Below are 17,500 nucleotides of genomic sequence, written 5' to 3'. Positions count from 1 at the left end.
ATTTTTCAACCCATTCCAACCATTCCACCTTCAACACATTCAACTCATCCTGGACATTCAAACTATCATTTTTCCATGTTCAAAAAAATTCCAGGATTTTCCAGAATTCCAGGTTTTGCAAAGCCCTATTTCCACCCTTTTTTCTGGTGACTACTTTTCAACCCACTTCAAGCTCTGGGCCAGTTTTGCTGCCAATGGAACTGCTGCTTTAAATGGGACAATGAAAAAGGAAAATCACCTCCAAATTCAAGGCTTTTACCATTTTCTAAAAAAAAAATCCCCCTTTTCCCAAAATTCCCACATTTTCATGAAATTCCCATTGAAATCAACGGGACATTTTTCAAAGTTCCACAATTTTTCATCCGATTCAAACCGTTCCAACTCCAAAATATTCAACGTCGTCAAAATGGTGTGCTCTCCTTCAACAACTTGAAAAAATTCCCGGATTTCCAAGAATTCCCAGTTTTCAGGGACATTTTTCCCCATTCAAAATGAATGGGACATTTTTCCAAGTTGCACAATTTCCACATTTTTCAACCCATTCCGACCATTCCACCTTCAACACATTCAACTCATCCTGGACATTCAAACTATCATTTTTCCATGTTCAAAAAAATTCCAGGATTTTCCAGAATTCCAGGTTTTGCAAAGCCCTATTTCCACCCTTTTTTCTGGTGACTACTTTTCAACCCACTTCAAGCTCTGGGCCAGTTTTGCTGCCAATGGAACTGCTGCTTTAAATGGGACAATGAAAAAGGAAAATCACCTCCAAATTCAAGTCTTTTACCATTTTCTAAAAAAAAATCCCCCTTTTCCCAAAATTCCCACATTTTCATGAAATTCCCATTGAAATCAACGGGACATTTTTCAAAGTTCCACAATTTTTCATCCGATTCAAACTGTTCCAACTCCAAAATATTCAACGTTGTCAAAATTGTGTGCTCTCCTTCAACAACTTGAAAAAATTCCCGGATTTCCAAGAATTCCCAGTTTTCAGGGACATTTTTTCCCCATTCAAAATGAATGGGACATTTTTCCGAGTTGCACAATTTCCACATTTTTCAACCCATTCCGACCATTCCACCTTCAACACATTCCACCATCATGGACATTCAAACTATCATTTTTCCAACTTCAAAAAAATTCCAGGATTTTCCAGAATCCCAGGTTTTGCAAAGCCCTATTTCCACCCTTTTTTCTGGTGACTACTTTTCAACCCACTTCAAGCTCTGGGCCAGTTTTGCTGCCAATGGAACTGCTGCTTTAAATGGGACAATGAAAAAGGAAAATCACCTTCAAATTCAAGTCTTTTAACATTTTCTTAAAAAAAATTCCCCCTTTTCCAAAAATTCCCACATTTTCATGAAATTCCCATTGAAATCAACGGGACATTTTTCAAAGTTCCACAATTTTTCATCCGATTCAAACCGTTCCAACTCCAAAATATTCAACGTCGTCAAAATGGTGTGCTCTCCTTCAACAACTTGAAAAAATTCCCGGATTTCCAAGAATTCCCAGTTTTCAGGGACATTTTTCCCCATTCAAAATGAATGGCACATTTTTCCAAGTTGCACAATTTCCACATTTTTCAACCCATTCCAACCATTCCACCTTCAACACATTCAACTCATCCTGGACATTCAAACTATCATTTTTCCAAGTTCAAAAAAATTCCAGGATTTACCAGAATTCCAGGTTTTGCAAAGCCCTATTTCCACCCTTTTTTCTGGTGACTACTTTTCAACCGTCAAATAATTCCTCTTAATCAGAACAAAAAAACAAAGTTGTTTGTTGAACTGGAAAAAATTCCCACAATGGAACTGCTGCTTTAAATGGGACAATGAAAAAGGAGGATTAGCTCCAAATTCAAGTCTTTTAACATTTTCTTAAAAAAAATTCCCCCTTTTCCCAAAATTCCCACATTTTCATGAAATTCCCATTGAAATCAACGGGACATTTTTCAAAGTTCCACAATTTTTCATCCGATTCAAACCGTTCCAACTCTAAAATATTCAACGTTGTCAAAATGGTGTGCTCTCCTTCAACAACTTGAAAAAATTCCCGGATTTCCAAGAATTCCCAGTTTTCAGGGACATTTTTCCCCATTCAAAATGAATGGCACATTTTTCCGAGTTGCACAATTTCCACATTTTTCAACCCATTCCAACCATTCCACCTTCAACACATTCCACCATCATGGACATTCAAACTATCATTTTTCCAACTTCAAAAAAATTCCAGGATTTTCCAGAATTCCAGGTTTTGCAAAGCCCTATTTCCACCCTTTTTTCTGGTGACTACTTTTCAACCCACTTCAAGCTCTGGGCCAGTTTTGCTGCCAATGGAACTGCTGCTTTAAATGGGACAATGAAAAAGGAAAATCACCTCCAAATTCAAGTCTTTTAACATTTTCTAAAAAAAATTCCCCCTTTTCCCAAAATTCCCACATTTTCATGAAATTCCCATTGAAATCAACGGGACATTTTTCAAAGTTCCACAATTTTTCATCCGATTCAAACCGTTCCAACTCCAAAATATTCAACGTCGTCAAAATGGTGTGCTCTCCTTCAACAACTTGAAAAAATTCCCGGATTTCCAAGAATTCCCAGTTTTCAGGGACATTTTTCCCCATTCAAAATGAATGGGACATTTTTCCAAGTTGCACAATTTCCACATTTTTCAACCCATTCCGACCATTCCACCTTCAACACATTCCACTCATCCTGGACATTCAAACTATAATTTTTCCATGTTCAAAAAAATTTCAGGATTTTCCAGAATTCCAGGTTTTGCAAAGCCCTATTTCCACCCTTTTTTCTGGTGACTACTTTTCAACCGTCAAATAATTCCTCTTAATCAGAACAAAAAAACAAAGTTGTTTGTTGATCTGGAAAAAATTCCCACAATGGAACTGCTGCTTTAAATGGGACAATGAAAAAGGAAAATCACGTCCAAATTCAAGTCTTTTAACATTTTCTAAAGAAAATTCCCCCTTCTCCAAAAATTCCCACATTTTCTTGAAATTCCCATTGAAATCAACGGGACATTTTTCAAAGTTCCACAATTTTTCATCCGATTCAAACCGTTCCAACTCCAAAATATTCAGCGTTGTCAAAATCGTGTGCTCTCCTTCAACAACTTGAAAAAATTCCCGGATTTCCAAGAATTCCCAGTTTTCAGGGACATTTTTCCCCATTCAAAATGAATGGGACATTTTTCAGAGTTGCACAATTTCCACATTTCTCAACCCATTCCAACCATTTCACCTTCAACACATTCAACTCATCCTGGACATTCAAACTATCATTTTTCCAACTTCAAAAAAATTCCAGGATTTTCCAGAATTCCAGGTTTTGCAAAGCCCTATTTCCACCCTTTTTTCTGGCGACTACTTTTCAACCCACTTCAAGCTCTGGGCCAGTTTTGCTGCCAATGGAACTGCTGCTTTAAATGGGACAATGAAAAAGGAAAATCACCTCCAAATTCAAGTCTTTTAACATTTTCTTAAAAAAAATTCCCCCTTTTCCCAAAATTCCCACATTTTCATGATATTCCCATTGAAATCAACGGGACATTTTTCAAAGTTCCACAATTTTTCATCCGATTCAAACCGTTCCAACTCCAAAATATTCAGCGTTGTCAAAATCGTGTGCTCTCCTTCAACAACTTGAAAAAAATTCCCGGATTTCCAAGAATTCCCAGTTTTCAGGGACATTTTTCCCCATTCAAAATGAATGGGACATTTTTCCAAGGTTGCACAATTTCCACATTTTTCAACCCATTCCAACCATTCCACCTTCAACACATTCAACTCATCCTGGACATTCAAACTATCATTTTTCCATGTTCAAAAAAATTTCAGGATTTTCCAGAATTCCAGGTTTTGCAAAGCCCTATTTCCACCCTTTTTTCTGGTGACTACTTTTCAACCCACTTCAAGCTCTGGGCCAGTTTTGCTGCCAATGGAACGGCTGCTTTAAATGGGACAATGAAAAAGGAAAATCACCTCCAAATTCAAGTCTTTTAACATTTTCTAAAAAAAAATCCCCCTTTTCCCAAAATTCCCACATTTTCATGAAATTCCCATTGAAATCAACGGGACATTTTTCAAAGTTCCACAATTTTTCATCCGATTCAAACCGTTCCAACTCCAAAATATTCAACGTTGTCAAAATGGTGTGCTCTCCTTCAACAACTTGAAAAAATTCCCGGATTTCCAAGAATTCCCAGTTTTCAGGGACATTTTTCCCCATTCAAAATGAATGGCACATTTTTCCAAGTTGCACAATTTGGGGCGGTATAGCTCGGTTGGTAGAGTGGCCGTGCCAGCAACTTGAGGGTTCCAGGTTCGATCCCCGCTTCCGCCATGCTAGTCACTGCCGTTGTGTCCTTGGGCAAGACACTTTACCCACCTGCTCCCAGTGCCACCCACATTGGTTTAAATGTAACTTAGATATTGGGTTTCACTATGTAAAGCGCTTTGAGTCACTGGAGAAAAAGCGCTATATAAATATAATTCACTTCACTTCACTTCAAATCAACGGGACATTTTTCAAAGTTCCACAATTTTTCATATGATTCAAACCGTTCCAACTCCAAAATATTCAACGTTGTCAAAATTGTGTGGTCTCCTTCAACAACTTGAAAAAATTCCCGGATTTCCAAGAATTCCCAGTTTTCAGGGACATTTTTTCCCCATTCCAAATGAATGGCACATTTTTCCAAGTTGCACAATTTCCACATTTTTCAACCCATTCCAACCATTCCACCTTCAACACATTCCACCATCATGGACATTCAAACTATCATTTTTCCAAGTTCAAAAAAATTCCAGGATTTTCCAGAATTCCAGGTTTTGCAAAGCCCTATTTCCACCCTTTTTTCTGGTGACTACTTTTCAACCGTCAAATAATTCCTCTTAATCAGAACAAAAAAACCAAAGCTGTTTGTTGAACTGGAAAAAATTCCCACAATGGAACTGCTGCTTTAAATGGGACAATGAAAAAGGAAAATCACCTCCAAATTCAAGTCTTTTAACATTTTCTAAAAAAAAATCCCCCTTTTCCCAAAATTCCCACATTTTCTTGAAATTCCCATTGAAATCAACGGGACATTTTTCAAAGTTCCACAATTTTTCATCCGATTCAAACCGTTCCAACTCCAAAATATTCAACGTTGTCAAAATCGTGTGCTCTCCTTCAACAACTTGAAAAAAATTCCCGGATTTCCAAGAATTCCCAGTTTTCAGGGACATTTTTCCCCATTCAAAATGAATGGGACATTTTTCCAAGGTTGCACAATTTCCACATTTTTCAACCCATTCCAACCATTCCACCTTCAACACATTCAACTCATCCTGGACATTCAAACTATCATTTTTCCATGTTCAAAAAAATTCCAGGATTTTCCAGAATTCTAGGTTTTGCAAAGCCCTATTTCCACCCTTTTTTCTGGTGACTACTTTTCAACCCACTTCAAGCTCTGGGCCAGTTTTGCTGCCAATGGAACTGCTGCTTTAAATGGGACAATGAAAAAGGAAAATCCCCTCCTAATTCAAGTCTTTTACCATTTTCTTAAAAAAAAATCCCCCTTTTCCCAAAATTCCCACATTTTCATGAAATTCCCATTGAAATCAACGGGACATTTTTCAAAGTTCCACAATTTTTCATCCGATTCAAACCGTTCCAACTTCAAAATATTCAACGTCGTCAAAATGGTGTGCTCTCCTTCAACAACTTGAAAAAATTCCCGGATTTCCAAGAATTCCCAGTTTTCAGGGACATTTTTCCCCATTCAAAATAAATGGGACATTTTTCCAAGTTGCACAATTTCCACATTTTTCAACCCATTCCGACCATTCCACCTTCAACACATTCCACCATCATGGACATTCAAACTATCATTTTTCCATGTTCAAAAAAATTCCAGGATTTTCCAGAATTCCAGGTTTTGCAAAGCCCTATTTCCACCCTTTTTTCTGGTGACTACTTTTCAACCGTCAAATAATTCCTCTTAATCAGAACAAAAAAAACAAAGTTGTTTGTTGAACTGGAAAAAATTCCCACAATGGAACTGCTGCTTTAAATGGGACAATGAAAAAGGAGGATTAGCTCCAAATTGTCCAGGACAAGCTAACATCCTCAGCCCGGAGGTTGGGTCTTGTTGGGTGTTCCAACAGGACAATGACCCCAAACACACCTCACAAGTGGTAAAGGAATGGCTAAATCCGGCTAGAATGAAGGTTTTAGAATGGCCTTCCCAAAGTCCTGACTTAAAGGTGTGGACAATGCTGAAGAAACAAGTCCATGTCAGAAAAGCAACACATTTAGCTGAACTGCTAACGCTCGCTATCCACATTGCTACTATTAGCCAACAACACCCAAAACGAATGCGCGTGCACCCGTTACGTTTGTGCGTGGTTACATCCTCGAAGCCGTGATATACTTAGCAAATACTTAGCGCCCCCTAGACATCTGTGTACATTTTGCAAACAGCCCCTGTAAGGAGTGGGATGATGCTAGCATGGCTACGTGAGCTACAATGCTAACGTGAACATTTTCACAGCAACATCACGCGGATTTAGCATCATCTCAGAAGAAAAACAACCTTTCCACTAAAGTTGATCAAACCGACCTAACCTGTTAGGATTCAACTGCCGCTGTGATAGCATCGACGCTAATCTCCTTGTACTACAGACACGCCTCCCTCACACCACAACTGAACCCGCTACCTTTTCTGAAGCCTCACGGTGGCTCGGTTATGGTGAGATCCAAAACCTCTTCAGCTTTTACGAAAATACAAAGTCATATCCTTGCCGTTGTCAGTCTGAACATCGAGGTTGAATGAGGAAAGGGTTAATAACAAATAGTTGTGACTATGTGGTCATGTTAGAAAAGGTATGGTCTTGGAGTCGGCCCATCCAGGAACATTTGGACTACGTTTACACTGCCCAAATCGGATTTTTTTTCCCAGCTGACTGTTTACATTGCAAGTACAGTGTGTTCTATATCAGACTCCAGTATAAATGTGGCCTCCACGTCACTCGCATGCGCAGTTCGAAGGAAGTGGACCAGATTGCGTAAACGAACTTTTACGACAAAATAAAAGAAAAGTGGCCACACCTTTAAAATGAGTGTTTTTTCACGTAAAAATAAATAAAAGTAACACAATGTGTGAATGTAATACATTCGGGAGGGTTCTAATCTTTTTACTCTTTAAACTCTCAAATCCCTTCACTGGCTTCCTGTTCCACTCAGGATTTAATACAAAGTCTCCCTACTAACCCACCAGTGCCTCCATGGAAATGCCCCCCCCCTCTACCTCAAAGAACTGCTCACCCCCAAATCCTCCACACGACACCTCCGCTCCGGACAGGCTAACCTCCTCCAACCTCCGAGGACTAAGCTACGGCCGCTCCCAGTCTGTGGAACGCTCTCCCTGACCACCTGAGGGCACCACAGACTGTGGATGCTTTTAAAAAAGGCTTTTTTTTTTTTTTAGATATTTACCTACTAGTTTTAGCTATTTTGCTGTTCTAGTTTTTATTTTTATATATTTTTTATATCTTTTTATTTTTTTTATTTTATTTTTTTCAATACACTGTAGCACTTTGAGGTTGTTTACTCAATGTAAAGTGCTTTTTACAAATAAAATCTATTATTATTATTATTATTTATGGCTGTTAAGTCATCAGCGTGGATCTACGTTATTTTCCAACTCACTTAGGTGGCGACTTGTCCAGGGTGTACCCCGCCTTCCGCCCGATTGTAGCTGAGATAGGCTCCAGCGCCCCCCCGCAACCCCAACGGGAATAAGCGGTAGAAAATGGATGGACTTGCGTAAACAATGTACGTAACATGGAAGCAAATACGCCACAGCGTCAATTCCGGTCCTTCAACAATCGCTATTTCTTCGTAATCCAAATATACACTACCGTTCAAAAGTTTGGGGTTACCCAAACAATTTAGTGGAATAGCCTTCATTTCTAAGAACAAGAATAGACTGTCGAGTTTCAGATGAAAGTTCTCTTTTTCTGGCCATTTTGAGCGTTTAATTGAGCCCACAAATGTGATGCTCCAGAAACTCAATCTGCTCAAAGGAAGGTCAGTTTTGTAGCTTCTGTAACGAGCTAAAGTGTTTTCAGATGTGTGAACATGATTGCACAAGGGTTTTCTAATCATCAATTAGCCTTCTGAGCCAATGAGCAAACACATTGTACCATTAGAACACTGGAGTGATAGTTGCTGGAAATGGGCCTCTATACACCTATGTAGATATTGCACCAAAAAGCAGACATTTGCAGCTAGAATAGTCATTTACCACATTAGCAATGTATAGAGTGTATTTCTTTAAAGTTAAGACTACTTTAAAGTTATCTTCATTGAAAATAAGGACATTTCAATGTGACCCCAAACTTTTGAACGGTAGTGTACATTAATAAATTACATCCACTTATTATTTGCGCACTATTGACAAGTGACGCACTTCAAATTTGGCCGCCGGAAAAAAGACTTTGCTCACCGAAACCGGATGTTGTGATGACGTATTCACTTCCGAATAACGTACGAAAAAGCCGCATTCAGGTCGCATTTCCGTTTATACTGAATTGACACATTTGACAAGATCAGATTCCCATCGGATTCGGACTACCTCCTGATGTGGCCTGGATCTTAGGTGAAAAGATCAGATTTAAAGCACTTTGAAGCGTTAAGACTGGAAAAAATTATCTGTGTCACTTGAGGGCAAAACAATCAGATTTGGTGTGCAGTGTAAATGGGTCTTAGATTTAGACTGAAGTCATTGGAACCACACAGGAAGACGGAAGAAAGGCTGTTCTCACAGAAACACTTGAAAAGCCAAATAACCAAACTTCAAAAACTGAAGGATACGTTTTGTACCATTTTTTTTGGCGCTTTCTGTGAGAAGAGTCCAGAAAGAAATGGAGGTGAAAGTTTTTTAGTCAAGGCTTTTGAGATGGGTGAGGGTAGGGATGGCTACGTCTATCTCACTGACTTGGGCCTCCTTTGATGGCAACTTGGTTGACGGAGGCCGCCAGCTCCAGACTGGGCATCAGTTCATAAGGCTTTTCGGGCTGCTTGGTCTTACCCTCGTGGTAGCGGCTGTAGATGCCACGACCGGCAGAGTAACCCCCCAGGTACGACCCCCGGGGACCAGGGGTACGGTTACCTGTGGTGGCGCGACCACGGCCTCGCACAGTACCTGCTTAAATACAACGGGCAATAGAATTACTGGGTGTAGCACGTTGGGACTTTATATCGACGTCTGACATGTTTGATTGCAACTGGGATGCAAAAAGGGCCACTTTCGGGATTCCTAAAATGTATTTAGGGCTCTGCGACGTTGGGTTTATTCCACCCTGACGTGGCGAAAGGTGACGGCGTAGCAGGAAAGGGATGGTGTTAGGAAATACAGCAAGAAGGCTCATTGTTCATTGAAAGAATGAGTAGGAATGAGGGCGTGAGCGATTACCATTGTTCAGTATCAGTGACGATCCTTTGGAGAGAAAACCAAAACACAATGATTGTCGAAAAGTCTGATAGATTTTCCTGTTTCCACCAAATCCAATCAATCATCAAAGTTAATAGGATTAGCATTCATGAGGTTATCACCCCGTCCCGCTTATCGAGACTGAGATTGTTGCAGTTCAGACTTTCTTAATCTCGTTTCTGAGACAAAAGGAAGAGTTCTAACCTTTGACAAAGTAGTCTCTGTTGGGTCCGATGAGGGTGCTGTAGGGATAGCCGTAGTAGGCCAGCGTGTAGGGGTCACACTGGTAGACGTAGTTCTGCTGTGGGGCTTCCGGAGCGGCAGAACCCCCCTTTGAGGCCTTCTGCCGGGAGTACTGCTCTTTGTCCACCGGCTTGGCGAGGGTCACCTCGATGCAGGAGCCCTCCACCTCTGTCCCGTTGAGGTGGTCCATGGCCAGCACCGCATCGTCCCGGGTGGTGAAGTGAACGAAAGCGTAGTCGCGGATTTTCTTCACTCGTTCTACGCAGCCTGGGTTCCACTGGCTGAAGACCTAGTCGACAGAGAAAATGTGGTTAAACATTGTGTCGATATTGGAGACTACAAAGTACCCCAACCTGTTTGATCGTTTCCTCGCTGGTTTCCATCATGAGATTCCTGACGTAAAGGATCTTCACTGTCTCCATAACATCTTCATCCACGTCAATTTCTGGCTCCGCCCAGTCAACTGCGATCTGATGGCCCCAGAGCTGAATGCGCCCGGGCATCAGTTTCCTACGGGCCATGGCGGCAGCGCGGTGCGACTCGTATTCTACGAAGGCAAAGCCGCGGTTCTTCATCTTGTCGGCGGCGCTGGCGTAAACGATCACATCCAGCACGCCCTCCGTCACTTTGGAGACCTCCTCCAGGATCTCCTCCCGCTTTTTGGTCTTGGGGATACCGCCGATGAACAGACGGCAGTTGTCCACAGAGGAGCAAACGCCCAGGAGCCGGCCGGGCCGTACCTCGTAGTTGTTGAGATCCCGCACGGCTCGTTTGGCCTCGTGTTTTTCAGTGTACATCACAAACGCGTAGCCTCGGTTCTTCCCGTCAAAGTCCATCATCAGGCGCATCTCGTAGATGCGTCCCACAGACTCAAACACGGGCACCAGCTCATCCTCATAAACATCTCTTGGGATCTTGCCCACAAAAATCTCGCATCCTCTCTGTGGCGACGGGCCGTTCCAGCCAGGCGGAGGCCCGTATTTACGTTGGCCGTTCTCCTGGACCATGGTGTAGCCCGTGCGCTCCATCAAGGCCACCAGGGCGGCCTCGTTGGGGGTGCCCACGACACCTTCGACAATGGGGTTCTGCGCAAGGAGAGCAGGGTGGGACGCAGCGGTGGACTTGGAGGCGGTATTGTTGCTCATGGTTGAAGAGTTTGCAGGGTCTTCGGCTGTCATTCTGACAAAACCATCCGATCAGATCTGTGGCCTAAAAGACAGCAAAGACTTGGTTGTAGTAAAATCCTTTGAAGTGTTCTGCATAACAATCCTGCACAGAACACACAATGATTAACAATTTAGGAATAGGGAACGTATTTTCCGGACTATGAGCTTTTTAACCCCGCGGCTAATTTATGGATTTTTCTTCGCTAACGACCAAAATGTTTTGTATCCAACAAATACTTTTCATACTGGACAGACAGCGACATGGAACAGGTGTGTTATTGTTTGTGCTATGGCGCCACCTTTGGGTCAAGTTTGCGTACTGCAAGTGCTGCGGTTTGAAAATGTACTTCCTGTTTTGTGCCTTGAACAGGAAGTATATTAGGGCTGTCAAAAAAAAATTAGTTTTTCATATGAATCACGATTCTTACTTGTAACGATTCTTAATCGATAAAAAAAATACAAACTCAAAAAACTAATATATACTGTATACAGTATATATATATATATATATATATATATATATATATATATATATATATATATATATATATATATATATATATATATATATATATATATATATATATATATATATATATATATATATATATATATATATATATATATATATATATATATGTATGTGTGGGAAAAAAATCACAAGACTATTTCATCTCTACAGGCCTGTTTCCTGAGGGTTTCCTCAATCATCAGGAGAAAAATCTCCTGATGATTGAGGAAACTCTCATGAAACAGGCCTGTAGAGATGAAATAGTCTTGTGATTTTTTCCCACACATACATATTACGCTCTACCACGGTATCGAGCACTATTTTTTTTGGATAACCTAATTAAGACATATATATATATATATATATATATATATATATATATATATATATATATATATATATATATATATATATATATATATATATATATATATATATATATATATATATATATATATATATATATATATATATATATATATAATTTTGTTTTGTTATAATTGATTTATTTATTATTTATTTATTTATTTTTGTTTTATTTATTTATTTAATTTATTTATTTATTTATTTTTGTTGCAGATATATGCCGGTACGAAATATTTTGTAAATGTTTATTTACATGCCTTAATTGTTTACAAATGGTGTCTGTAACACGGCAGTAAAACGGCTGACCAAACAAAACGGAAGGACCCATTAGACCCATATATATATATATATATATATATATATATATATATATATATATATATATATATATATATATATATATATCTGCAGCGTTCCGTCCGTAAAAATATGTATTGCTTTAAAAAATGTGGTGGGCGCTCTATAACCCGTAAAACAGGGTATTTGTCTATGTCCATGACAATCATCCATAAATCCTCTAGCTGCCTTCCCCTAATCAGTAGTTTTTACAGCCTTGTTTTGTTGAGTTGAGCTGACCTTTCACTCCTATCAAAGAGATTGGGAGAGCCATAAACCCTTGAACGCCAGTTCAAGGTTCACCGAGTTCAACTGGGTCACATGTTCAATATGATCCAGCTATGCATCTTATGAAGTCCACCTCCATGGGTCTGCAGGGGATTCTGCTCAGCGTCACCGTATGGATTGAACAAGTTCCATGAAAAGAACAAGGAACAAGCAAGCAGCCTTCTGAGCGTAAACCTCTTATTTCTGACAACAGTGCTGGCTTTCAGGGAGGAAACGTAAAGTCCACAGCACTAAATCAATAATCACCACAATGTGATCGCTGGCTCTTTGTGCACGTCCCTCAAGATTGTTGCCACCTTTTTTCCTGGCGAAAGCCAAGCGGGCGACTTGGGTGCAAGTCCACAAAGCCTGGCAACCATGGCAACGCACACGTTCGCTAGACCGGACCCACAACACACACACCTGTTCACTCGTTACCTCACCCTGGCTGAGGATGAGCAGCACATTGGAACCCATGCACACTATCATCATACAGACATCCAAAATGGGTTTACATACTTTTCCGTACTTTTCTAAATAAAGGGGGCCACAAAAAATTGTCATTATTGTCTTAATTTGGAACAAAAAGTACATGAAACATATGTTTATTATTGTCATTTAGTCCTTAAATAAAATAGTGAACTTGTCTTTTAGTAGTAAGTAAACAAACAAAGACTCCTAATTAGTCTGCTGACGTATGCAGTAACATATTGTGTCATTTATAACCTATTATTTTGTACACCAGGGGTCACCAACGCGGTGCCCGCGGGCACCAGGTAGCCCGTAAGGACCAGATGAGTAGCCCGCTGGTCTGTTCTAAAAATAGCTCAAATAGCAGCACCTACTAGTGAGCTGCCTCTATTTTTTAAATTGTATTTATTTACTAACAAGCTGGTCTCGCTTTGCTCGACATTTTTAATTCTAAGAGAGACAAAACTCAAATAGAATTTGAAAATCCAAGAAAATATTTTAAAGACTTGGTCTTCACTTGTTTAAATAAATTCATTATTTTTTTTACTTTGCTTTTTATAACTTTCAGAAAGACAATTTTAGAGAAAAAATACAACCTTAAAAATGATTTTAGGATTTTTAAACACATATACCTTTTTACCTTTTAAATTGCTTCCTCTTTTTTCCTGACAATTTAAATCGATGTTCAAGTAAATTCATTTTTTTTTATTGTAAAGAATAATAAATACATTTTAATTAAATTCTTCATTTTAGCTTCTGTTTTTTCGACAAAGAATTTTTGTGAAATATTTCTTCAAACTTATTATGATTAAAATTCAAAAAAATTATTCTGGCAAATCTAGAAAATCTGTAGAATCAAATTTAAATCTTATTTCAAAGTCTTTTGAATTTCTTTTAAAATTTTTGTTCTGGAAAATGTAGAAGAAATAATGATTTGTCTTTGTTAGAAATATAGCTTGGTCCAATTTGTTATATATTCTAACAAAGTGCAGATTGGATTTTAACCTATTTAAAACATGTCATCAAAATTCTAAAATAATCTTAATCAGGAAAAATTACTAATGATGTTCCATAAAATCTTTTTTTAATTTTTTCAAAAAGATTCGAATTAGCTAGTTTTTCTTTGAATTTTAAAGAGTCGAAATTGAAGATAAACTATGTTTCAAAATTTAATTGTCATTTTTTTTCGTGTTTTCTCCTCTTTTAAACCGTTCAATTAAGTGTAAATATCATTAATTATTAATAATAACATGGAGTTAAAGGTAAATTGAGCAAATTGGCTATTTCTGGCAATTTATTTAAGTGTGTATCAAACTGGTAGCCCTTCACATTAATCAGTACCCAAGAAGTAGCTCTTGCTTTCAAAAAGGTTGGTGACCCCTGTTCTACACATTATGAGGGACAAACTGTAAAAATTGATTATTAATCTACTTGTTCATTTACTGTTAATATCTGCTTATTTACTCTTTTAAACATGTTCTATCTACACTTCTGTTCAAATGTAATAATCACTTATTCTTCTCTTTCATACTTGACATTAGTTTTGGATGATACCACACATTTAGGTATCGATCTGATACCAAGTAGTTGCAAGATCATACAATAAAATATAATAGCTAATACACCAGTAATAATATGGTTAAAAAATACTGATGTAAAGGGTAGGTGTCGTTCTGTTTTCTGTTTCAACATGTTCTATCTACACTTCTGTTCAAATGTAATAATCACTTATTCTTCTCTTCTTTCATACTTGACATTAGTTTTGGATGATACCACACATTTGGGTATGGATCCGATACCAAGTAGTTACAGGATCATACATTGGTCATATTCAAAGCCCTCATGTGTCCAGGGACGTATTTACTGAGTTTATACACATAATATGAATTTTTTAAAAAGATACAAAATATCGATGTAATCATAGTAGTATCGACTAGATACACTTTTGTACTTGGTATCATTACAGTGGATGTCAGGTGTAGATCCACCCATGGCGTTTGTTTACATTGTGAGCTATTGTATCCTCCTACGGTGTGTAGTGAAGCATGTTTGGCTATTCCTCGTCCTCCAGTGATAATGATACTTGTAAGAAACTGACTTTATTTGTCACCATGGAGGCCAGGATTAGTGATTTAGAAGTAGCTAAAACACTGTGTATTATGATGATAGTATATATGATAGTATATATCTGTATCATGAATCAATTTAAGTGGACCCCGACTTAAACAAGTTGAAAAACTTATTGGGGTGTTACCATTTAGTGGTCAATTGTACGGAATATGTACTTCACTGTGCAACCTACTAATAAAAGTCTCAATCAATCAATCAATGTGGATGGACGTTAGCCGCTAACTAGCGAGCCATGTCTTAAAGCAGCTCTTCCTGAGGGTGTTTCAGTGTTATAACTTCACCCTTATCTTGACTTTTCACACCAAAATGCGTCCATTCTCCCTTTTCTGTCCACACACCGTGTCTGCTTGTAAGTACTCTGTGTGTGTGCGCTGCCCAACATGCTCCTCTGCTCGTAAAACCAGCAATGTCATGACGCGACGACGCCCTATCATGCCCGTTCAAAAAAAGGAGGGGCGGGGACCGGTACTTTTTTAGAGGCGGTATAGTACCGAATGTGATTCATTAGCATCGCGGTACTATATCGGTACCGGTATACCGTACAACCCTAGTCTACACTGAAACAGTTTTTTGTGACTCTGACTTAAAAGTCCTGATATTTTGTGGTACAACTGTAAGAATATTATTGTTATGTATTGGAAAATATTCCCACTGTAATTAATCGGTGAAAACTACTTCTCTCCTACTACACCAGCATGTTTACCCCCCTAACATTTCCTTAAATACATTCTACCTATTTTGGTTTCCTATTGTTATTATTAGGCCAGAAACACTGATTTTTAAACTTTGTATTTGTCTAGTGCAGGGGTCGGCAACCCAAAATGTTGAAAGAGCCATATTGGACCAAAAATACAAAAACAAATCTGTCTGGAGCCGCAAAAAATTAAAAGCCATATTACATGTGTCATGGGATATACATTTAATTAAGAGGACTTAAAGGAAACTAAATGAGCTCAAATATAGCTACAAATGAGGCATAATGATGCAATATGTACATATAGCTAGCCTAAATAGCATGTTAGCATCGATTAGCTTGCAGTCATGCAGTGACCAAATATGTCTGATTAGCACTCCACACAAGTCAATAACATCAACAAAACTCACCTTTGTGCACTCATGCACAACGTTAAAAGTGTGGTGGACAAAATGAGACAGAAAAAAAGTGGCATAAAACACGTCCTAGAAAGTCGGAGAAAGTTATACATGTAAACAAACTATACGGTGAGTTCAAGGACCGCCAAAGTTAGTAGGACAAAACGGCGCTCGCCAATTACTCCAATCAGTGAAGCATGTTTAATATAAACAGTGTGATTTATAACAATTAGGGAGGTTTGTGTCATGTTTGTCCTCCTACAGAAACCATACTAAAACAAAAAAATAGATTTTTTCCCCTCATCTTTTTCCATTCTTCATACATTTTTGAAAAATCTCCAGAGAGCCACTAGGGCGGCGCTAAAGAGCCGCATGCGGCTCTAGAGCCGCGGGTTGCCGACCCCCGGTCTAGTGTCATATTTAACACAAAAACTACCCAAAACTATTACAAATATTTAACAATATGTATCTACAGTACAGGCCAAACGTTTGGACACACCTTCTCCTCATTCAATGTTTATTTCCATGACTATTTACATTGTAGATTGTCACATCAAAACTAGGAATGAACACATGTGGAGTTATGTACTTAACAAAAAAAACTGAAAACATGTTTTATATAAGAGTTTCTTCAAAATAGCCACCCTTTGCTCTGATGACTGCTTTGCACACTCTTGGCATTCTCTCCATGAGCTTCAAGAGGTAGTCACCTGGAATGGTTTTCACTTCACAGGTGTGCTTGAAGCTCATGGAGAGAATGCCAAGAATATAATTAAAATTGTTACCCCCGGGAATCGAGTCGAATCGTGTGGTGCCCAAAGATTCACAGCCCTATAGTCCATAACGTTTCTACTCGTAGGGATTCTTCATTCATCACTCCAAGCAACGTTTGTAAGTTTTACAATATAACTAAAACAATTCATACCTACTTTAGTGTCCCGTGTGTGATGTCTGTAGGACTGTTCTCATGCATATTTGCTCATGCTATCGTAATGGAATGAAGCTAGCGTCGTTAGCACTAGCAAATATGTTAACATATTACCAGTGTCTTTGTTAGTATTAATAACTTACAATAGCATTCTTTTTGTATTGTTTCAGTTTCACAAATTCCAGTTCTTGAGTCCGTTTCGCTGATTGGAGAGCTAGCTATCGACTTCTGTTTTGCTTGACCAGCCGTTTTACTACGGAAACAATTAAGGTATGTAAATAAACATTTACAAAATCTATCTGTGTACATAAAAGTTAAAGTACCAATGATTGTCACACACACACACACGAGGTGTGGCGAAATTATTCTCTGCATTTGACCCATCACCCTTGATCACCCCCTGGGAGGTGAGGGGAGCAGTGAGCAGCAGCGGTGGCCACGCCCGGTAATCATTTTTGGTGATTTAACCCCCAATTCCAACCC

The 17,500-nt window shown here is 38.8% G+C and overlaps 1 protein-coding gene across 1 annotated transcript in view; it reads right to left on the bottom strand.

Moving 5' to 3' along the window:
* Positions 1-17,500, bottom strand: part of LOC133633649 (RNA-binding protein 47-like) — an 86,656-nt gene that overhangs the window by 11,151 nt on the left and 58,005 nt on the right. The window contains exons 2-4 of the mRNA XM_062026234.1: positions 10,104-10,959; positions 9,712-10,039; positions 9,013-9,222 (exon numbers count right to left, since the gene is read on the bottom strand). Coding sequence (XP_061882218.1) covers positions 9,013-9,222; positions 9,712-10,039; positions 10,104-10,928 — 1,363 coding nt within the window. The 5' untranslated portion in view covers positions 10,929-10,959. The remainder of the gene's footprint in view (positions 1-9,012; positions 9,223-9,711; positions 10,040-10,103; positions 10,960-17,500) is intronic.

This window comes from Entelurus aequoreus, linkage group LG18, assembly GCF_033978785.1.
Source record: "Entelurus aequoreus isolate RoL-2023_Sb linkage group LG18, RoL_Eaeq_v1.1, whole genome shotgun sequence".
Classification (NCBI taxonomy): Eukaryota; Metazoa; Chordata; class Actinopteri; order Syngnathiformes; family Syngnathidae; genus Entelurus; species Entelurus aequoreus.
The sequence above is the reverse complement of the archived record's forward strand: the minus strand, read 5'-3'. Positions and strand labels throughout refer to the sequence as shown.